The sequence below is a fragment of the Hypomesus nipponensis genome, chromosome 5 (assembly GCF_054491055.1).
Source record: "Hypomesus nipponensis isolate SF chromosome 5, ASM5449105v1, whole genome shotgun sequence".
In the NCBI taxonomy this organism is placed as follows: Eukaryota; Metazoa; Chordata; class Actinopteri; order Osmeriformes; family Osmeridae; genus Hypomesus; species Hypomesus nipponensis.
In genome coordinates this window covers 8,022,763-8,044,285 of record NC_140365.1, presented here as the reverse complement: position 1 = coordinate 8,044,285, position 21,523 = coordinate 8,022,763, and the positions used below count along the sequence as shown (strand labels likewise).

The 21,523-nt window shown below is 43.3% G+C and overlaps 5 protein-coding genes across 7 annotated transcripts in view; 3 read left to right on the top strand and 2 right to left on the bottom strand.

The window, feature by feature from the left end:
• Positions 1-445: 445 nt before the first annotated feature.
• aspa (aspartoacylase) lies at positions 446-5,947 on the bottom strand. 2 transcript variants are annotated; one of them, XM_084698225.1, is made up of 7 exons: positions 5,656-5,947; positions 5,234-5,499; positions 3,717-3,912; positions 3,312-3,405; positions 3,052-3,159; positions 2,063-2,172; positions 446-1,791 (listed from the first exon to the last, which is right to left on the bottom strand). In XM_084698225.1, the coding sequence occupies exons 2-7, from the start codon at positions 5,470-5,472 to the stop codon at positions 1,600-1,602; spliced, it is 939 nt and encodes a 312-aa protein (XP_084554351.1). In that variant the 5' UTR covers positions 5,473-5,499; positions 5,656-5,947; the 3' UTR covers positions 446-1,599. The 2 variants fall into 2 exon arrangements, with proteins under 2 accessions (XP_084554351.1, XP_084554352.1); XM_084698226.1 differs by lacking the exon at positions 5,656-5,947 and having other exon boundaries at positions 3,717-3,955; positions 5,234-5,323.
• Positions 5,948-6,061: 114 nt separating this feature from the next.
• On the bottom strand, positions 6,062-8,915 carry LOC146288268 (uncharacterized). The gene is made up of 5 exons (XM_084698223.1): positions 8,571-8,915; positions 8,050-8,386; positions 7,832-7,935; positions 7,507-7,573; positions 6,062-7,394 (listed from the first exon to the last, which is right to left on the bottom strand). The coding sequence occupies exons 1-5, from the start codon at positions 8,789-8,791 to the stop codon at positions 6,189-6,191; spliced, it is 1,935 nt and encodes a 644-aa protein (XP_084554349.1). The 5' UTR covers positions 8,792-8,915; the 3' UTR covers positions 6,062-6,188.
• bkgd (beta-keto-L-gulonate decarboxylase) lies at positions 8,686-11,223 on the top strand. The gene is made up of 8 exons (XM_084698224.1): positions 8,686-9,097; positions 9,240-9,338; positions 9,431-9,504; positions 9,596-9,697; positions 9,799-9,975; positions 10,310-10,459; positions 10,615-10,731; positions 10,852-11,223. The coding sequence occupies exons 1-8, from the start codon at positions 9,031-9,033 to the stop codon at positions 11,023-11,025; spliced, it is 960 nt and encodes a 319-aa protein (XP_084554350.1). The 5' UTR covers positions 8,686-9,030; the 3' UTR covers positions 11,026-11,223.
• A 326-nt stretch (positions 11,224-11,549) lies between these two features.
• On the top strand, positions 11,550-20,187 carry akap10 (A kinase (PRKA) anchor protein 10). 2 transcript variants are annotated; one of them, XM_084698768.1, is made up of 15 exons: positions 11,550-11,760; positions 13,114-13,161; positions 13,733-13,918; positions 14,877-15,386; positions 15,514-15,612; positions 15,731-15,815; positions 16,002-16,125; positions 16,227-16,363; positions 16,497-16,641; positions 17,021-17,185; positions 17,383-17,492; positions 17,888-17,970; positions 18,367-18,419; positions 18,531-18,623; positions 18,959-20,187. In XM_084698768.1, the coding sequence occupies exons 1-15, from the start codon at positions 11,739-11,741 to the stop codon at positions 18,962-18,964; spliced, it is 1,866 nt and encodes a 621-aa protein (XP_084554894.1). In that variant the 5' UTR covers positions 11,550-11,738; the 3' UTR covers positions 18,965-20,187. The 2 variants fall into 2 exon arrangements, with proteins under 2 accessions (XP_084554894.1, XP_084554895.1); XM_084698769.1 differs by lacking the exon at positions 13,733-13,918.
• Positions 20,188-20,972: 785 nt separating this feature from the next.
• The window catches only part of lhfpl7 (LHFPL tetraspan subfamily member 7), a 67,423-nt gene continuing 66,872 nt past the window's right edge, over positions 20,973-21,523 (top strand). The window contains exon 1 of the mRNA XM_084697460.1: positions 20,973-21,487. Coding sequence (XP_084553586.1) covers positions 21,173-21,487 — 315 coding nt within the window. The 5' untranslated portion in view covers positions 20,973-21,172. The remainder of the gene's footprint in view (positions 21,488-21,523) is intronic.

Sequence of the window (21,523 nt, the reverse complement as noted above, 5' to 3'; positions counted from 1 at the left end):
AGGGAGTGTGTGGATAGTCTAGACTTAAGAGCTGGGAGAGGGTGAAGTACTAACATTACAGGAAGTGTGAACTGTCTACTCGTCAATTCTTATTTGCCAACTGTCTGGTATGTAGAAACACCAATATTAACCATTCTGGGCAAACGTTATCTATGACAAATGTTAATGATACATCCACTAGTCTAGTGTACTGAAATCACAACGTTAGATATATAACCTCAATTATGTTCAAATACAGAAGGAGAACAAATGTAGAATACATCATAAGGAACTAACAGTATGAACAATTCAAATAAACTTGATAAGATTTCGAAATCTAAGATACTTTGCTGCTCTCTTGTGGTCATATAAAGCATAATCACATAAATGGTTCAATTAAACTAAGCATGACTTTTAGCAAATTATTAGGGGCAACACAGTATTAAAAACAACATGGACCATAATATTGATTGTATGATTGTAAGGATATTATTTATTGATTGTATCGTTTTCAAATAAGGGATAACAAAATATACAATGTTATACTTATTAGGGGAAATGATTCATCTGACTACTAGTGATCTTACAAAAGAACACTTAAAAGAAAATTAGTTAGTACAAATTAGGATAGGACAGTTTTGATATCAAGCCAAAACCATTCATTTCCAAATACCACACATTAAAACTAACAGACAAAACATCCAAATAACAGCAATGACATCATAAGACATATTTTCACCACCTGACGTTAAACACATACATATATGTTTAAAACCCCATCACAAGTACCTATCCACAGGATAACAAATCACCTTTATTGTTATGTTTCAACTGTACACGTCTGTGTTTCTTTTTCCGCTAAATTCAATATTCTAAACAAATGTTAAAGGTCATGCAATTTGCAACTGAATTTACAAACAGTATAGGCTTCATTAAGGCAATATTGGGACAGCACCATACTGTAGATACCAACCACAGGGATTAAAGGTAGCTCAAGAGGTTCAGTTATTGTAATGAAAGGCCACACACCATGTAACATCAACTGTCTTATCACAAAATACTGTATAGAAAATGCAAGACTCACAAGTTGCGGGTAGATTTCCAACTGGATTATAAAACATTTATTTTATTCAGTGCTTCATACTATTCCTTAGACGTTAAAAACGGGCACCACATCCCAGAGATGATCAATACATAATGTTAGATCCTGCAGGAATAGTGTGTCTGTCACATTTAAGTCTACCTTTAAGTATTAGATCCAGCCACTAATGTACCACTAATATAAGACATATGAATAGTCCCTTTGCAACACTTTATTATTTATTCCATCTCATAGAAAATGACTTGCCTTATACAGAAATGCATTGTAGAAAGGTAATAGATTGTAAAGACACTACATCTTTATTACCACTATCCCCTTATTTGGTTAAAAAATGTTCACAGTATTAAATCTTTAATTTGTGCTACTCACTTTGCATAGTTAGTAATCATCGAATATTCAATTAAACAAACAGTAGAAATCCAAACAAATACTCTGTAAAACATTGTGCTTTCATCATAAAAATGTGATTACTGCAATGTGTTAATACACAAATAACTCACTCTGCATGTCACTCTATTCTATGCTTTCCTAATACCACTGGCTGCTATGGTCTCTCGCCTGGTGGTCACAAACGCCTGCTGTTTCTCATAATAAGCAGCCTCGTTAATGAACGTGGGATAGACGGTGCCAGCACCTTCGTATTGGATGGTTCTCCCGTCAAACGTTTGGAACATGGGGTCACCAGGGTTCAGGGGTTCCCAGTCACAGTCCTGAAGTAAAAACAAGATGGCCGACTTAACACAGTGCTTTGGTGGAAGAAACTCGGAATCCTGCTAGTCTGGCAAAGGTGGGATTTTGAGTTACCAAACGCAGACTGTGGTCGTTCATTTTTACTTGCTGGTGTATTCAATACTAAACAAACATTTAAACTCACTCAACAGGTTGGTAGAAAAGGTCGAAGGTCACAGTCACACAGACACATTTTCGACGTACAACATACAAATGTCTTGGAATGGGGATATCTGCATGAAACAAAGGTACCTGTAAATCTGGGTGCACCATGGCTATGATGTTTCCGTTGGCGTCTCTAGGATAATCCATCCTTTCTGAGACTCGGAAAACGTCCACCGTGCAGGGGGAGAACTCCATGCCTGATCAACACACAGCACAGCAGGAACGCCTGTTAGCCTTCACAAGTTACAGTACACGTCTATTAACAGAAGCTTCATAATGTCCATCACAACAACAAAAAAACAGAGTGTGTTGTTTTCATTTGGCTGTGGACTTTCATAGTGAAAAACCCCCACAAAACAATCCATCAGTGAGGCCAGGCATTCATCCACATCATTGGGGCTCTGGAACACAAGATTACGAAACCCAGCCAGTTCCTAATGACATGGAAACTAACCAACTTGCAACAAGTATGCCATTCAGTAGCTGGACAGTCAGGGAACCGTCCGATTGCAATTCACACACTACCCCCAACACTTTTTAACGGAAAAGAGAAGAAACACAACATCACACTAAACATGCAAACATTTAGCCTCGGAAGTGGACAAAGGCAATAAATTACAAAACAGATTATTTTAGAAATGAATTCAATATTTAAAATAGATATTTACGTCAGACAGACTACCGTATAAGGAGTACACGGCATGTGTGATGACTCATTACCCCGCAGGCAATGTCTCGAAATGTCACCCATTACTATGACACTGCCAGACTGCAGGGCGAGCACATAACAGTCCAGTGAATAAATTACTTATTATAAATATATACATCACTGATGACAGGCCTATGGGTCATCTGAAAAAGGGCATGTAACTGCTTCAAACATATTTTTGAAATCAGAGCAAATCCTTTTGTGGGGGACAGTGTGTGCGCACATATGCTTGTGCCACATAGCATTCTGTGCTACCACTCTGCGATGCATCGACTTGGTTCAATCATTGGCCTCCTTTTGACAGGGCGTGCTCCTGTGCGGCAAACCAAAGCCGACATGTAATCTGGTAAGTCTTCACAGCTTTTACCTGAATTAAAAAGCTCAATGAAGTCCAGTGCGTGTTTCAGTACGAGTCGCATAGCTTCGAAGATGTTGCTCCTTAACACTCCTTGAGGCTGTGGCCCCACCTCTAGACCTGAAATGAGAAAAGCACCTGTAAATAACGTTTATGTGTCACAAATGTAAAATGGAATGTACTTAAATTTGACTTTGGATGCCGTAAAGTGGCGTTCAGAACTTCCCCATGTCTTGCCAGACATTGCCCTCTGAGCTGGACTTTGGACTCACCAATGGGGTGCTTGGCCACTGAGCGTGACGTTGCATACTTAAGTAGAGGATGCTCAGTCAACAGAACTGGACAACTGTCTGGAGCTATGGCTTTCTACAAAACAAAAAAAATAGGTCCTTTCACAGGCTGGACAAACAATCTACCACATATTTCCCCTTTCCTATCGGACAGGAACACTTCATACAAATAATGTGTAAAAGCACTTTCTAGCATCACAGCTGTGCTTCCTGCTGGGGTTCTGACCCTTGTGTCTTGTGGCCACCTTCCTGACATCTGTTTTCCTGTGGTTGACTTCTGCACCGGTTATTCTCGTTCTTGAGTAGATCATTGCGCAAGGACTGTGGCCAATGGTCAACGAAGAAATGCCAAGACAACTGAGTGAGAACAAAGAAAGATGGCAATACCTTGATATAACTCATCATCTGGAGGTTGAAGTGGTCATCAGAGCTTTCCAGAATCAGAGTGCAGCCCATGTTGGACGTGGTGTTGTGGAGGTCAAAGATCACATCGAAGGCATCTGGACTTCCCTTCGGTCCAAATATCCTGTTGATTTCCTGGGCCCTCTGAACTTCATAGGGCAGGTCCTCTCCACCAGGGGCGCTGTAGAGGCACAATCTTTGAATCATAGTTCTGCAAAAACAAACTTCACATTGCCTTACAATTATAACAATGTCAATCATTGACAGAGAATTTGCCAGTAGGAACCATTGTATTTAACCTTCCAAGATAAAGAAAAGCTGAACTTTTCCCTTAGTGTTCAGAACCTGATGATAAAACCGTTTTTTTTTCCTGTCAGGAAATCAGGTTTAACTGCACAGCCACAGCACAACAAACCTGTCCTTGAATACAAAGAAGAGTGATCCTCATCAATGTGACCTGTTGGTGTTCCTGCAAGACCACAGTTTGGCTTTTCAGATTCAGACAAAAATATATCGTTTGAGCTGGTAGTTACCGACTTGTTACTGAAGGTCAATGCATATTTAGATGCTGATTTGAGAACTAGTGCAAACCCCCTTCCAAGTGACTTCAGACACTAAGGATTTAACCACACGGAACTCACCAGATTCTCAACACATTCCATCCTGGTTCTCCTTTTTGGCAGGTTAAAAGCAACACATGCTGTGATGCTGAGCCAGATTGTTCTCCAAGCAACTACACATAATAGCACTTGTATGCCCCCTATTTTTCTCTCTCTCCCCACACACCAAACCATATAGAAATTCTTTCAGCGCAAATCTACTGTTATCTGAATAGTCAGGCTTATGTGGTTCAATAGACTGATGGTGGCTCAAAATGCACTCATACCACTTTTAAAAGTACAGAACATAACAATAACAGCTAGCCAGTCTGTGAAATCATTCCCAACATGGAAAATAACAATTAGTCTTTGAAGAGGTTCAACCTTAAATATATTTAATGTATAATCGCTTGAAAACCACCAAAATCACCCAAGGCACCATAACGCATACAATTTTATTTTCAAACACCCATAAAATTGGTAAATATTATATAAATGAAGGAGGAAATAGCTCATGGAGTTTTCGACCTCGGTCACGTTTCACTAACGTTTGGCCACACAGGGAAGGGGGAAGGGTTGGCAATCAGCTGACAGGGATTTAGACTTGACTTGGCGCTGTAATTCACAGATCTACGTTGTATACTTACCTTATTCACACAAATAGCCTAGCTATTGCAAAACCACTGAACTGTACGATAAAAAACAGTATATGACCCCTTGGCTACATAAGCTAATAATATTTGATAGTAAAACGTGGATTGTATAACAATTCATTAATGCACATCCTTTTTTATCGTCCAATGTGTAGACTATTGATGGTAGTGTAGGTGAATAACCGGACTCTATAACCCAGGATTATAAATGAATCTTGACACATGAAACATGATATAAGAGGCTGTTTACCTGAGATTTTCTATCGTGAAGGCTCTGTTTAGATCCGTGTCCACATATCTAGTGCATTGCTTCACGGCTCTAGGGTTTGTTATGAAGGGTTTTGTCTCAACACCCTTCCTCTGAATCTCTGTTCCATTATCTTTCCATAGATTCACAAGAATGACTCCAGACATTTCATTCCCATGTGTGCCTCCAAATATAGCAACTCGTCTTGCTTCGCGTAAACAGAGTGTATGACACGCAATCATATTGATGGTGACAGGAGCCTGAAAAAGCTGAAATTAAAAACTGATTTCAGGAGCTTGAAGACTTCGTGACGAGCAAAGAAAAGTTGCCCAAATTATAAAAATCTAGTGTTAACGTTTCTTTAAGGCTGTTCGCTGGATAGGCTACTTATGTAATACCGCCGCGGGAATACTGCGGTCACTCACCGTACATAACTCCGTGGACTTGTACTGTATTACTTCAGAGCGCTGAGCGAAGATCCTCCCACTACTTGAACGATACAGGTAATTCCACAACGCACTGTTGTTGGCTAAGAGGTTAAAACAAGGTGGGCAATTCCAAAGTCTCTCCTTGGTCCGTTAAGCATCAGTCATAAAGAAAAAATATATTACCTCCCCATTTACCTGAGATTCTTCCTTCATATTAATACTCTATAACGCCTATCATGAGCGGATAGTTCCCCATGAAACGGGGAGGTCAAATAATGACAACTTCATGACTGATTTTACAACTGTAGATTTTAACATTAACACAGCCTGTCCACTAGATGGCAATGTAGGATCTAAACTCAAGCGGATCAATATCAGGTGAGTCTTGGGGATGCATACTTAATTGAATGTAAAACAAATATACATTTATTGTATTGTGAGACACCTATTACAAAACGGTCTCTTTCAACAGTGAAACTGACACTGATAACGTGAAAATAAAGAGCCCCACTTCTAGACAAACAAAGACATCAAGTTAGTAATGTACTGTGCTCTGTAACAAAGAAATCCTGGTTTGGGTTATGCAGTCTCCTTCTGTCTTTAGGTTTATTTGTTGGTATTTCAGTTCCCTCCATCTCCAGTGTAGCTGCCGTGTCTTCGTGAACGACAGAAAATGAGTCTTTCGATTTCTTCTTTTTCGTCCGAGGTCTGAAGGTCGTATGGGCAGGCTTATCTTTTGTACTCTCTTTCCTTCCCCTTGGCTCAATGTCTTCCACTGAAGGCGATGAAGGACCCCTCCCTTCTTGCAGCCCCACTCCTTCATCCTCATGAGATGGTGAAGCCCTCCTCCTCTTTTTCTTCCATTTATTTTCTCTTTCTTCCATGTGGCCGGCATCTGTGGTGCTCACACCTTCCTCCTCGCCCTCCTTGTGAACCGTCTCGCGATTTGGTGCGGCATCTACTTCCCCTTCGATATTTGTACGGCCGCTGGCCAAGTCTGAAGCTTCGATTGGCTTGTTGTGCCTCTCTTTTGGCCCGTGTTCCCGCGGGATCTCGATGTGTTCCCTTATGCCATCTTTGACACTTTGTAGGGCAGGATAATCAAAGTATGTCCTTTGCATCTTGTTGGGAACCAGCACGTTCTCCTCCTCAATTTCTCCACTGTCCGGGTGAGGTGCGTTTTCATTGGCTTTGAGGATGTTCCCTGTTCCTGTTGTCTTGACCGAACATTTAGTCTTCCTGCAGGTAGACCTCCGAGGTTTCTCTGTAGCATTCTTTTTCTTCTTCTTTTTATTGGCTTTATGGATGTTCACTGTTCCTGTTGTCTTGACGGAACATTTAGACTTCCTGCGGCAAGACTTCGCTGTAGCCTTCTCCTTCTCTTGGTGAGAATGGCTTCCAGTGGGAGATCCTTCCGTACTCAAGTCATTTTCTCCACTGTCCCAGTGAGGGGTTTTCTCTTTGGCTTTATGGATGTTCACTGTTCCTATTGTCTTGACGGAATGTTTAGTATTCATGCGGCTAGACTTCCGAAGGTTTTCTGTAGCCCTCTTCTTCTTCTCTTGCTGATCATGGCTTCCAGTGGGAGATCCTCCCGTACTCGAGTTGAGCCTATTCAACTGCTTACTGGCTGCTAACTGAGTACTGGCTGCTATGTTGTCTGTACTCTTACATGGAGGAGTGTACCAAGCTTGTCTGTCTTGCTCTTGAATCAGCGAAGTGAACAGTTGTGTTTCCTGTCAGGAGAAAATAAAGAGGTTTCATGTTGTGTAATTTATCACCAAAAATTCCAATGAGAACAAACATGCATTTTGAGAAAGAGAAAATTCCTGATTTTGCGAGACCCACCACCACTCTGATGTCGTCATCATCATCATCATTCTCCTCATCATCATCCTCCTCCTCCTCCTCCAGTCTGTGGAGAATTCCAACACATCATTACAGCTTTTGTTTAAGCTAAAAGAACTACAAAAAGGGATGCCATTTCCACTCTACAGAAATATGTTAACCACCGATTTGAATTGTCTTTTTTGAAATCGGACCACAGAGAAGTAAAACAGGACCAAACCAAATGGATCTGCCTAAGCTAAAAATGACTGTTTGGTAAACCTTTTCAGTCTGCACCGTTTAAAGCCTCTCCTCAAAGAATAGAGCTGTACTGCAGCAAACTTACTCAGACAGAGAGGACACGTCTCCATCGTCAACGCACGCCAACAGCGAAGAAGTTCCCTTCTCTAATGCCTCGACACATTTCAGAAAACCTCCAACTGCTGACCTCTGTTACAAGTACCAAGTCCAATGGAACAATGGGAAACAGACCACATGCATAACGCCAGGACAAATTCAAACACAGGACAAAAATATGTTTTAGTTCATGGAAAGATACCTTACCACAAGTTCTACATGCTTTTTGGTTGTTGTATGTGTGGCTCTTGAAGACCCCCGGGGTATCCGGTGTTGTTTATCTTGATAAACCCTCTCAAGGAAGGGAAAGGAGTACTTTTTGAGAACACATTTCCCAGTTTTCCATCCTCTGCCAGCCTTGCAAAACTTCCCAGGAGTTGAGGTGGACTTGATGCGGGGACTGGAAGGCCCGTCCTCCTCCCCATCCGCTAACTGCTCTGTGGAACATCTGGGTCCTGACCTGTCCTTTGACTGGTGTCTTCTCACTGACCTCACCGCCTCTGGCAATGGGTGCTGGGTTATGAAAAAGCTGTCCCCAGAATCGCTGAAAAATAAAAATAAACACTGCAAGGCATCAGGAGCACGAACAAAGAAATGTATTCCATACTTTCAACTTTGAATTGGCTTAATCAGCAGAGACAGACAGCGGCTGTAGCAGACAGCCTTTCTTCCGTTCCATCTACAACTGTAGATATGTTGAGTATTCATGTTCATGAAGATACGCTTACCTGTCTGCTGAATGCCGAGTACTGTCAGTAATATCATGACGTGGGTTGTCCTCGTTTGTCTGTTCGTTTGAGCCAAGCGTATCATCGAAATATTGTGAAATTGATGCCACAACATCAGGGGGTGGCGTCTGAAGTATGAAGCGTGATTCCTTTGCTGCAGCTATTAAAAAAGCCTCTTCAACTAACTGGCTACAACATTGGGCATTTCCAGTTGCCGTCATACTTATTTAGTATTTAATCTTGATGTAAACAAACACACGGGTAAGATTGATTCTACGGCATTTATCTTATAAATTCGGCTGAACAATCAGCGCGTTTTTCAGTTGTGTCAACCTACGGCACAGGAAGTAAATAGACTAGAGAACGCAAATTGGTTGGACGACCAAAGTTTGTCCCCGAGTCGAGTTCTCAATCAGGTGATCGGCAGTCTGGCATAGAACTCATAACTTCAGGACAGAGAATGGCAGAAAACAGTAAAACAGAAAAGTTCCAGTTACATGTCCCTGCTCTTGAAGAATTATGCAATGGTAAGCATGCATTTAATAAGTAGCCTAAATTACAATATATTTCTGCTTGCTTGCAACATTACCATTAAGTGCAGTAAATTAATTGCTGACAAACGAATTACCAGAGCTGCGCCTTATTTTATTCTCATTCTGCTCAATGCAGTATTGCAGAATGGACTTAAAAAGAATTTCGCTGACGCGAATGTTTCCGTTGTCGAGTGTCCAGATCTCAGCAATGACCCGTTTAGATTTCCTGTGAAAGGTAACACTTTTTTGATACTTTGAAACCTTACTTAAATTGAATCTATTTCTAAATGTGTTAACGTTTTCTATAATGATCTGTTTACTATGCAGGTTTGTGCGGAAAACCTCGCATAACTGATGTGGGGGGAGTGCCTTATTTAGTACCTTTGGTGAAAGTCGAAAAGGTAAACCTTTCTCCAAAATATATTAGTCATAGTTCATAAGTGATGTTCGTTTTGACGTAGGCTATTAAAGGTTGCAATTCATCTCTCCCAGGAGTACAACATGAACTCCGTGTCAAAGGAATTGGAACTACCAGGAGCTTTCATTCTCGGTGCAGGGGCTGTGTCCTCCCGAGTTGTTGGAATGAATGCAGAGGTTTGCTAGTTGAACAATTTCATGCTTTAGCAGTTTATTCTCAGTCTGGTTTATCATCATCCGTTTATTGAATGAGGTGTCATTCTTATGTACATCCCAAGATGATGCCTCTGGTACTGACTGAAGCTGAGGGAAGGCCTGCAGTGAACAGCAGCTACTTCTCATCCATCAACCCAGCCGATGGGAAATGCCTTCAGGAGAAATACAGCGATAGATTCCCAGGCTGTGACTTTGGACTGTTGGCCAACCTGTATGCATGTGAGGGAAAGCCTGGAAAGGTGAGGGGTGAATGGTGTGCAGACAGAATATTGTGGTGAATATAATTTGTTAATTGATGCCAGTATAAAGTTACTGTTATTTGTGTTAAATATAAGTGCCTAAGTATTTGCATTTGCAAAAAGTAGTTATTGACTATTCTAATCATTATTTTCGTCCTAGCAAATAATACTCCCTTCTGGTTAAGCATTAAGGTGAAACAAGAAAAATCGAGTTGTGTTCATGAACTTATGTTTACTCTTGAGGTTGAAGTCAATAAAGATTAACAGGAGGAAAGTTACTCTGAACTGGTTGGGTAATCACTGCTGAATGTGATTGTTTCTCCTCCCTTGTCAGGTCATAGAGGTGAGAGCCAAAAGGAGAACAGGAGAGGACAGCCTTGTTGGAGCTCTGAGGAAGACCTTAGAAGCTCACTACCCTGATAAGAGCTTGGCTCTTGGTGGAACCTTCATCATCCAGAAGGGAAAGGCCAAAATCCACATCATGGTATAGGCACTTTTATGTTGTCATTGAAGATTTATGTACTGGCTCCGTATTGCCTTGCCATAGAACATTATCCATTGGCAGTAGTTAAAACGGTGGCCTAAGATGTAAAATGTATATTTACTCTCTGTTTTGTTCTGGCGCCCTCCTGTGTAAAGCCAAGAGAGTTCTCAGCCTGTCCTCTCAACACCGATGATGAAGTTAACAACTGGCTCAAACACTTTGTGGTCAGCGCTCCACTGATCTGCCAGTCTGTTATGGTTTCCAGAGATCCTGTAAGTATTCAAGGTTTGATCCTTTAAAAAGCCAAATCAATCCATATTATTATACCAGTAAATGATGGCTTTGTTCAAAACATAACTACTGTACCAAGGCGATGTCTCTGTTTTAATCAGGGTTTGGACCTGCGTGTGGAACATACGCATTGCTTCAGTCACCATGGAGAAGGAGGGCACTACTACATCGACACCACCCCTGACACGGTGGAGTACCTTGGTTACTTCATGCCTGCCGAGTTTGTCTACCGCATCGACCGACCCAAGGAAACTCACATTATTGGGCGGGACTAAAAATGATGATCAATCTTAATTCAATCATGTCATGAAGCATTTTATTTTGGTTTCTTGGTTTTCAATAACAGATGATGGTTAATTGTGATCTATATTAGGTTGTATGTTGTGAACATAAAAAGTGATTTAGCTGCATTTCATTGGTTATAGTTTGTTAATACTCATCTTAAACTGCAATAAATGTGCAAAACCTGTTTACATATTTATTTCGATCAGTTCTTTGATCCATTTTGGTCAACCTACTATTTTCAAGGTCATAATTGTAATAACATGTCAGTAATTGAAAGCTAATAAGAATGTGAACATAGTTAATGACCCTCAGTAGTTGAGCTAGTCCATGTTGCCAAATAAATTCAGTATTCACACTATTGTAAATATATAAATAACACATAGAGAAATGTTATACAATAGTGGGGAAAGTTATATGATTAAACAGGTTATTATAGTTATACAGAGTTGCCCCCCCCTCTATGGCCCATAGCAAATAATGCAACGTTTCCCACAATGCTGCCGCATCAGTCCGGAAGTGTAACGTTTATTGACATTATGGCCACTGGTTGTAGAAAGGCTAGATTTGGGATTTGACAGCTTCACCGTGGTTGCAGCCAAATCGAACACCGTCGTTCCTAATCGATGCTTATGAATGAAGGGACTCGCAAATTCACGGGATGTTGTCTTTGAGCTGAGGATACATTTAGAGCGTGAAAATCGTCATGTCTTTTTTCAGGAGGAAAGGTGAGGAAGTGTGAGCTAGTGTGAGCTAGCTAGCGAGTTAGGGTGTTGCTATCTAGCTAAGACACTCGCGGCAGACGTTGAGGAATGTGCACTTGTGAACGTATTTTCAGTGCCAGTTTTAAAAATCAAGCTAATTTAGCAAAGTTATTATTATTGCAAGCCATACCTCGCTAGCAGGCGTAGGTATCCAGCCCTTGCTAGCATAAATAGATGTGAATATCCTTGTAATGCGTTAACTATACCTATTCGGCATCAAACGTTGGCTAACTATTAGCTTAGCACACACTGCCAGGTTGCTGGCGTGTGTACGGATGTCAATCGGCGCTAGCGGCCGGTGTTTTGAAATCCAAATTCAATATGAACACATCAGTCGTAAGAGCAATTACATAGTGCTACACACTTCTAAATTGGCATGGTTTTCTGATATGTTGCTGTTCGTCATCTTTCGTTGGTCAGGACTTAGGTTAACACACTGCATTAGCTTCTAAGCTTTGGTTAAAGCTATATGTAGCTAGTAAACATGCATACTGGCGTGATTGCAGGTCGGTTCTTTGGCCTATGCCAGTCCTAAGGGGTATATCTCCGGCCCTAAAGTGACACTTTATAGCCACACTGCATTGACAAGTCAGATCATGCCTAAAGCTTGTTGTAATGTCACTTTGCATTGACAAACTACATTTACATGCACCATGTCGGTATAAGGCTCAATATTGTCTTGCAGGTACAAAAGACAGGTTATTTCACGTCTTATATTTCCATGTAGTTGTTTTGCTTGACACCTTAAGGTATTATGCTATGGGGATTCACGAAGCTAGATACTAGCTTCGAGTTAGCATGTGCCTACTATCTGATGCAGTGCAATGCATAAGGTTCCCTCAAGGGCTCCTCAGTTCAGCTGACCCACTCCTTCACTGACTGCCTGAAGTGCCTCTTGTGAACATAGGTTCCGTTTCATTCAGCAATATTATCAGCTATATTAGGTTGCATAATATACTGAAGATGACTAATGTGCATGTTTGTGTAGACCTGGCTTTGATAGTTATTTTAAAATTATGTTCTCATACCTGATTTTGTGCAAGCAAGTAACTCTTTCTCTTATGTATCTTCCCATAGAACTAAAGGAAATAATTACTTTTGTTAAAAGACAAAATTCAATGTTCACAGGTCTATCTGTTTCCTGACTCATTATGTAAGGGACTGTTGAGGCCTTACCTGGCATTAAACACTGTATCATGCCTGTTCCTTACCCTTCATTGAATAAAGGCATGATATTGGAGTTACTGATCTGCCTTTGTATTGTCAGTCCAATGTTCCAGTGCTCTAATTACAGTCATATTTCCTTTCTGCCCACAGCAAAAGGCAAGGAACTCGAGAAACCAGCTGATGCTAAAGTCAATAGAGGTAGGTAATATTGCACCCTCTCTGTAGAATTATGACTGCTATGTTAATAGGTAGCTGCGTATGCTCGTGTTGGTAATGCAGAGAGATTAGGGGGAAGTCCTTGCTCGTTATTTCAAAGCACTTTTGACACATGCCTCTGGAATAGTAGTGCTTTGATTATGATGGTACACTTCAAAAGAGCCTGTCTCTAGCTCCTTAACAAATGAAGTTAGTGCAGTGGTCTGCCTTCATTTCTGTAATCATTGAGTAAAAGCCATATATATTTAGGTAAACTATGCAGACATACTTGTGCCATGGCTCCTAAAAGCAATATCAGTAGTATCAGGTGAAGTGCGAAGCTAGAATGGGTTTGTCTAAGTGTGAGAGTCATTTCTAACTAAAACACACATACTGTATACACACACAGAGCCCTGTCTTTTGTATCACTCCCCACCCCATGCCCTCAACCAAGCAACCACAACCTAAGAAAGCAGGCCATTCACCCGGCATTGCCTATTGAAGACAGACTTTGTCCCTGTTGAGACTGCTTATTGAACGGACTCTTCTGAATTGAACTGTCCCATCCTCGCAGCGCCAGCCAGTCCCCACCCCCCGTCTCCAGGCCCCAGGAACCACCATGCCATCCAGGAAGCGGCTGGGCCCAGCCACGTGGCCATCAACGCCATCTCCGCCAACATGGACTCGTTTGCCCGTGGGCGCACAGCCATCCTCAAGAAGCAGCCAAGCCATATGGAGGCTGAACACTTCGGGGATCTCGGTACGGCCCTTGTCATCGATCATGGTTTACATGTTGTGTTTTTGAAGGCACTGACAAGTACTGTAGAGTGAACTCCTCCCAAGCTGCCTCCTTTCGACCGGACGTGTCCACGCTTGAGTTGGCTGGTCGAGTCATATTAGTGGGGCCACTGGACTGCCGGTCCGGTTGAAATGGGCTTCACTGCCAACTACGAATGCTCATAGGCTAATCCTGCGAAGCCTTCACACAGCCTTCATGCATGGGTTAGCCTTTTGACCAGCACGCCACCAAACCCACTGCAAAGCCTTTCAGTAGAACAAAGCTGAGAGTAGGATAAAGTCCTCACCCACAAAAATAATACCTGATCTGCTGCAGTAAAAATACTTCTTGGACATGTGAGCCATTCAGGCGCCCTGAGAGGTTTACTTCAACCTTGCCCTGACACTTTCAATACACATCCACTATTGTCTATGATGGTGAAGACACCACATGTTGCAGCAGGTCTGTTAAGGTGGTTGAACCTGTGCTGCAGCTTTGAGGTCATGCTTGCTTGGAAGTCTGTAGGCCAGGGGGAATGACTACTACTACTACTAGTACTACTGCTGCTACTGCTAATGTAGTCACCGGTGCTGTGAGGGAACAAACTCCTGTTGAGGGAGTGGGAAAGCTGGCATAGCAGAGACCACTATGGCAGGCTGCCCAGTCTGTGGAGCTGATATGAGAGCCACACAAAAGCACCAGTAGCTATCACAGAACGCCTCAGTCAGCTCACCGTTAATTGTGGCAATAATGTGGAATGGAGTCCTCCAGCTTCATTGACATGGCTGCGCTCGTCACGTGACCCGGGAACTATGCCATTGAATAGATTATTGACAGCAGTGTGTTATTGTTGGATTTCGAGCGGTGCGCGTCTGCAGCGGCATGGACTCCACCCTGGTTATAAAGGCGTAACTCTAGCTGTGTCTGTGGTGTATTCCAGGGCGCTCCAGTGTGAATTACCTGGCTCAGGAGACGCGCTCTCGCCTGTCCAAGACGGTGGACCAGATCGTGCGGGACAACGTGGCCGTGCCCTACTACACCCTGTTCCTGGAGACGCGAGGGGCCGACCACCTGGTGCGCTTCTGGCTGGAGGCCGAGAGCTTCCGCTCCACTAGCTGGTCCCGGGTTCGAGCCCACAGCCTCAACTCGGTCAAACTCAGCTCCCTGGCCGAGCCCGCTTCCATCCCCGCCTCCCCGGACCCCGCAGAGACATCCTTGGTAGCCCGGCTGCCCTCCTCCCAGCCCCTCACTCCCAGCCCCCAGGACAGTACCAGCGAGAGCCCCGTGGGGCAGCTCGTCCACAGGGACTCCTTCGGCCCCGAGGCAGGCCAGCGGCCCGGCACCCCCAGAGCAGACACGCCCAGCAGGCAGCCCTCCTCCAGGCCCGGGACGCCGTTCAAGACCCAGTCCACCAACGCCCTCCGAGACCTCTCAGAGAAGCTCATGAAGAGTACGTTTGGGCAGTCGTCTCTCCATCTACTCCATGACTTTGGACAGCCACACCACTATCACCACCAATTATTATTCACGTTGAGTGCTCAGAGAATGATCGTGTGGGTGGTTTATTTCTGTTTCAGGTATAGAGAAAGATGCCGTGAATATCTTCACCAAGTACATCTCTCCAGACGCTGCTAGGCCAATCCCTATCACCGAACAGATCAGAAATGACATTGTTGGTAAGAAATCCACTCATAACCTCTTTGGTTGACTCTATTTCTGATTGAATATTCATCATGAATCCTAAATGGAATCCTCGTTTTTTTTTACCCTGGATAATTTGGTCTATTTTGTCAGCTAAAATCTGCGGCGAGGATGGGCTTGTGGACCCAAACTGCTTTGTAATTGCCCAGTCTGTAGTCTTCACAATCCTGGAACAACAGTAAGTTTCACTGTGTGTCATCCCTGTTCATTCCACACGAGTGAATGTGAAGTGAATGTGTTTTGTAATGATTTGCACTGGCACCGTGAGGATGACATTTAATCTGTGTGCTTTGTCATCCCTACTCCATAAAATGCTCCATCAAATAGAAAATGGCAATTGTTTATATCTCGTCTCATTTCACAGGCACTTTACTGAATTCTTGAGGAACCATCATTTCTGCAAATACCAGATTGAAGTGTTGACAAGTGGCTCTGTATTCCTGGCAGACATCTTGTTCTGCGAATCAGCCCTCTTCTACTTCTCTGAGGTGAGACAGATGGTCCACCACACAAACAATACACACTGTAACCGATGCAGGCAGACATGCAGCTACATTTGACACCTGTTTTCTGTCACTGGTGCCCCTAGTACATGGAGAAGGAGGAGGCAGTGAATGTGCTACAGTTCTGGCTGGCAGCAGACAACTTCCAGGACCAGCTAGCTGCTAAGAAGGGCCAGTACGATGGCCAGGAGGCCCAGAATGACGCCATGATCCTCTACGACAAGTAAGTCTCCTTTTTACAGGATGGTAAAACCACATACTATAAAGCGAAAATGACTGAACTGTCCAACTGGCTTCTCAAGCAACTACTCTTATCTATTGGCATGCTGGCACGTTTGTCTCATCTGTTATTCCAGATATTTCTCACTCCAAGCCACCAACCCTCTGGGCTTCGACGACGCAGTGCGTATGGAGATCGAGTCGAATATCTGTCGCGAGGGAGGGCCCCTCCCAGACTGCTTCACCACTCCTCTCAGACAGGCCTGGACCACCATGGAGAAGGTGAGCCCACTCCACACTCGTGCCCCTTCGTTTACCTTTTCAAGTCGGCACTCCATTCCATTCCAGTCCAGATCACACTGCACCGCGGCAAAAAGCAAGACTCTCCGCTTTCGTCGGTTGTTGTTTTCTGCTTGAACTATTGTTTTGACCTTGACTGTACTTCACCTTGGGGGCGTTTCGACCCCCTTTACAGGCTCCCTGATGTTAGTGAGAATTAGTGCTGCATCGCTGCTGCCAAAGATCAAGCAAGATGGGGAGGTAGAAACAGCCAGGCCCCGAAGACTATGGGAGACATTTGTAGCAGTGGCAGCATCCAGTGAAATTCAAAGGGTTCTTCTTTGCAACGGAAAGTTCATCCCGTTTCTGTGTTCCCGGTCAGGTCTACATGCCAGGTTTCCTGTCTAGTAACCTTTACTACAAGTACCTGAATGACCTTATCAACTGTGTTCGGGCGGATGAGTTTGTGAACGCAAGCGCGCCGGGTCAAGGTGCCTCGACAGAAGGCGACCGCAGCACAAACACAGCGGACGGGTCTCAAGCTCAGGTAAACACACACCTGCTCCAGGCTATACCCTGACCCCTTGACCTTACCTTCTCTCAGCAGACACATGGACATTATTTACTCAGGCTTTTCTAGGCATTTCTAGGCTCCAAGATAGCGTCACATACTGCAACAAGAAAAGAAAAAAAAAGAAGAAAAATGTTAACGACAAAACGGTGTATTCCTTATTCCCACATCAGCAAGGTACCAAAAAGGCAGCTGTGAAAATCCTGAAGAACTTTGACGAGGCGATAACGGTGGACATCGCCAGCCTCGACCCAGAATCCCTGTACCAGCGCCCGTACGCAGGGTAAGACCCCGGCCTTTCTGTCTTCTCTCTGTCCTAGGCTAGCAGAGCCAATTTAGCCTTATTAGAGATTCACCACCACCCCATCGCCTGCCCCCCTTTTAGCATTGCTGTGCCAAGAGGTGTTCTTTGATGTTGGAACAAGTGTGCTGCTTTAATACGTGATTAATGCCCCATCAGCACAAACATGTAAAAAAATAAAAATAAAAAAAAAAATAAGCATCACCATGAATCCTCATTGTAGAGTCCTCTTCGATATGCTGCTGCATGTCTCATGGCCAAGTCTGCGTAGAGACCGATGTGTCCTTGGCCCAGGGCAACCCAGGGGCCTACGACTGTCTCTCCTCTGTCCTACATGGCGTCCGAGATGCAGTTTGTCATGACTGTGCCCTCTGCAGGAAAATGACGTTTGGGAAGGTGAACGAGCTGGGCCAGTTCATCGGAGAGGCTGAACCCGAGCCGGATGTGAGGAAATCCAAAGGTCGGAGACGCTGAGAAGCTGTTCATCTGTCGTCGTGCTTGCCGTCTTTTCTTCCTTGCGTTTCTTTCTTTCTTCTCTCCTTTGTTTGTCATCTGGTCTCACTGTCTGCTGCTGTTCAAGCTCGTGCACTCTGGTCGAAGGAGCATAGAGCCCTCTCTGTCTGCCTCTATTCTCATCATCGTTTCAAACCCGACAGAGCTTTGAAAAATGTAAAAGCCAGGCCCCAAAACAAACTCAGGGCTCTCAGATTTGGAATGTCTTGAGGATATAAGGAATCTATTATTTATTATTTCTCAGATCACATTATTTTAAGAGAAGAAAATGACTCGAGGCATCCAAGAGACCAGATTTCATTGTTGTGAAATAAAATAAAAAAATGTTTTTCTTCTCACACAGGCTCCATGTTTTCCTTAGCCATGAAGAAATGGGTTCAAGGCAATTCAGACGAGGTAAACTAAGTCCTTTGAAATGTCTATGAGATGACCTCGCTAATGAGAAGAACACTTAATCCTGGGCGTGACTGTAGTTTAATCCCCCTGGTACTGTGTCTGGTGTTTCAGGCCCAGGAAGAGATGGCCTGGAAGATAGCAAAGATGATTGTCAATGATGTCATAAACCAGGCACACCATGACACCCCTGGCAAGTCCACCAAGGTAGGCGGTGACATCACACAACCCACTGAACATTGTATGAAAACACAGTATAGAATGTCTGGCCCTTCAGTCTCGCTTTGATTGGACAGCCTGTAGACATTAGTGGCCTAAAAGATCTCAATCTAAATCTAGCATGTGCAGAGTGTTGATTTAGGAAAGCTGAAATACAGATATTGTCAAAGCTCTATCCAAACCCTGTGTCGACTTAGCAATAACGTCCACATAGCTATGTCGAATATATCACAAAAATAGGTGGCCTGTCTCTTAAGAAGAGGACATCTCATATCGTATTGCAATAGTCCAAGTCTTTGAAAGATTAATCTGTTTGTCCGCAGTTATGACCCCTCTGAAGAACCAAAGGGCACTCCTCCTTCTCCTTCCGCCTGAGACAAGTGGACCTACCTGCAGTTGGACAGGGCTGCACACCACCTACGATGAAACACATCCCGTCAAGGAAAGAACAAGGCATTCCATAACCTCCCGAGTCATCTTATCCGCGCCAGAGCGCGGGCGTCCGAGTATGTGTGACCAAAAAAAAAAAAAAAAACCGCAAAAATGAAGTATTTCGCCCACCCTTCCAGCTCTATAACACTATTGAATTCCTCTGTGAGAATGAAGAGGTGATGAGGGTCGAGGTCAAACCAAGAGGATGCCCAAGAGGATGCACAGCGGGCTCACTCCAGAACAAATCCACGTCTGGGTGGACAAAGACACACTACGGTGCTGAGAGAACGATAGAAACACCAACCTCAGTCAGTGCTGTGACTCTGTAACGAGTCTCTATAACTCTTGTCTGCAGGGACCTAACAGGCTCCACGAAGATGTGCTTCTCCTCTCCTTCTCTGCCTTCTTTGCCCCCCAGTCCCACCTCCATGGCCCATTCCTTGTTTTTAGATGAAGTGGCTTGGAAATGTCATACATGTTTTATTTGAAGCCATCATTTTGGGGCTTTGTACAGTTTTACTTGTGTATGCACACTGACTTTACCTGGCCCTGCTGGAGGGTTTTGCCAGAGGGTCACTGATGCGATTTATTTGTCCTGCCTTGGCTGTGCTCCAATGTACTGTAGAATGGCTGGAAATGTTACAGTAAAACTGGAATGGACCTATGTCACTTCCTGGTTTGGCCAACCACTTGTAGCAACCCCCAGCACTTTGTCCATATCATTACAGAACATAGAAGAAGAAATACTCCTTATGGACTAAAGTGCTCCAGTTGCAATGAAAAACTCCAGGCTCCATGTTATAAATGTTGAATATATATATAGAGAGATTTCTGGTTTGCCCCTCCATATATTAATGTCAGTACTTTTCATGGTGATTGTCATTTCTTTTTTGTGTTACTTTGAGACGAAGGAAAATCTCAACGAAGACTGTTCCATTGGAAGATGTACTCAGTGAATATAACAATGTCATTACTTTAAACCTCTTTGAAATGTGGAAGAGAACCAGAAAAGACTTTTGGTACTATGTACCTATAATATTGTCTTCTGACGTAAATGTATACTTAATCTATAATATATTTAAATTGTGTTTGATTTAAATACAAACATTATTGAAATGTTCTCGTTTGTCTGTCATTATTCGTTAATTCGTTTATCTAGCAGTCAGTGGTTGTTTTTTTCTCGTTTGAGATGCCAATCATGAAACTAAATTTACGTTTTTGTTAATGTTATTAAATGTATAGGCCTACCTTAGGGTTAAAGAAAGTTTCCTCCCTCTTTCAACCAGCAGGTGGCGATATACACTGCTTATGACTACAACAAATGAGAAATTAGGCTATTAATCATTTTATCGATACTTTTATATAGTTGAGTTTTAAGAATGCCAAACAAAGACCTGTGTTTATCAATATATGAAAATTAAATTAATATGTTTCGTCCTTTTTTCTTCCGGGTTATTTGTCTTTTTCGAAATAATTTACTAATTAGATTTTACATCACCTTCTGCTTATTAATTGGTTCGGTGGATATTTGTTCGCTTGGATACCTCCGGAGAAATATACAACAGAAGAGGATACGCCCACCTGAGTGTTCATAGCGCGCAATGACGCGCGAGTCAATCTGGATACTTTTGTGTCCATTGCACACTGGTTACCACGCGTAGCCATAACATCAAGACTTCTGCTAAACTGTTAAGATACAATACTGATATTGGACCCACAGAGCCGCGACATCCAACATTGTATTCGTAGCCCGCTGGAATAAGAGGAAATCAATATTCCACACCTCATCTGCGATCGGCCACGGAATGACAGTTGCGTATCCGTCGCACGGGTGTGACATCTTTTGTGTCCTGTCACATTTCATGCTTTACAAGTAGGTTGCAACCAGACGTAGTTTACCGGGGATGGTAAGCCTTAAAGCTTGTTAGGGAAACCGATTTTTAGAGTTCACCTTTAGTACATAGGCTGCATTTTTTTGTACAATTGCAGCCAATGTTTGGGACTTACCGCTCTTTCCATTACGACTATCGAATATATAGTTTTAGTTTCTCCTAATATATTAGTTGGCAACCTCAGTTGATCTATTCTGGGCGTGTGAGCTCCAAATGCATTCATTGCTGGATCGTAAGAAGATAGAAGCCGGGTTTGGGTTTGATCTGTCTCCGAGCTCGTTTCCCCAAGCTGCGAGGATGTTCAGCTGTGTGGGATGCTTTTGGGTCCTCCTGTCGTCCGCTCTTGTCGCCGTGTGTAGTTTCAGTTTTATATCCCCTGCGTGGATTGTGAAAGACCACCTGAAGAACAAGGATTCGGTGAGCTTCGGCTTACTTTGGCACTGCTCGGAGTCTCTGGACCACATGTACAGATGCTACACGTTCGGAGGACTGGGGAAATTCGCCGAGATCCCATCCAGCTCCTGGCAGGTAAGCAGTGTGTTCCACAGCTGGAGCGTGGGAGGT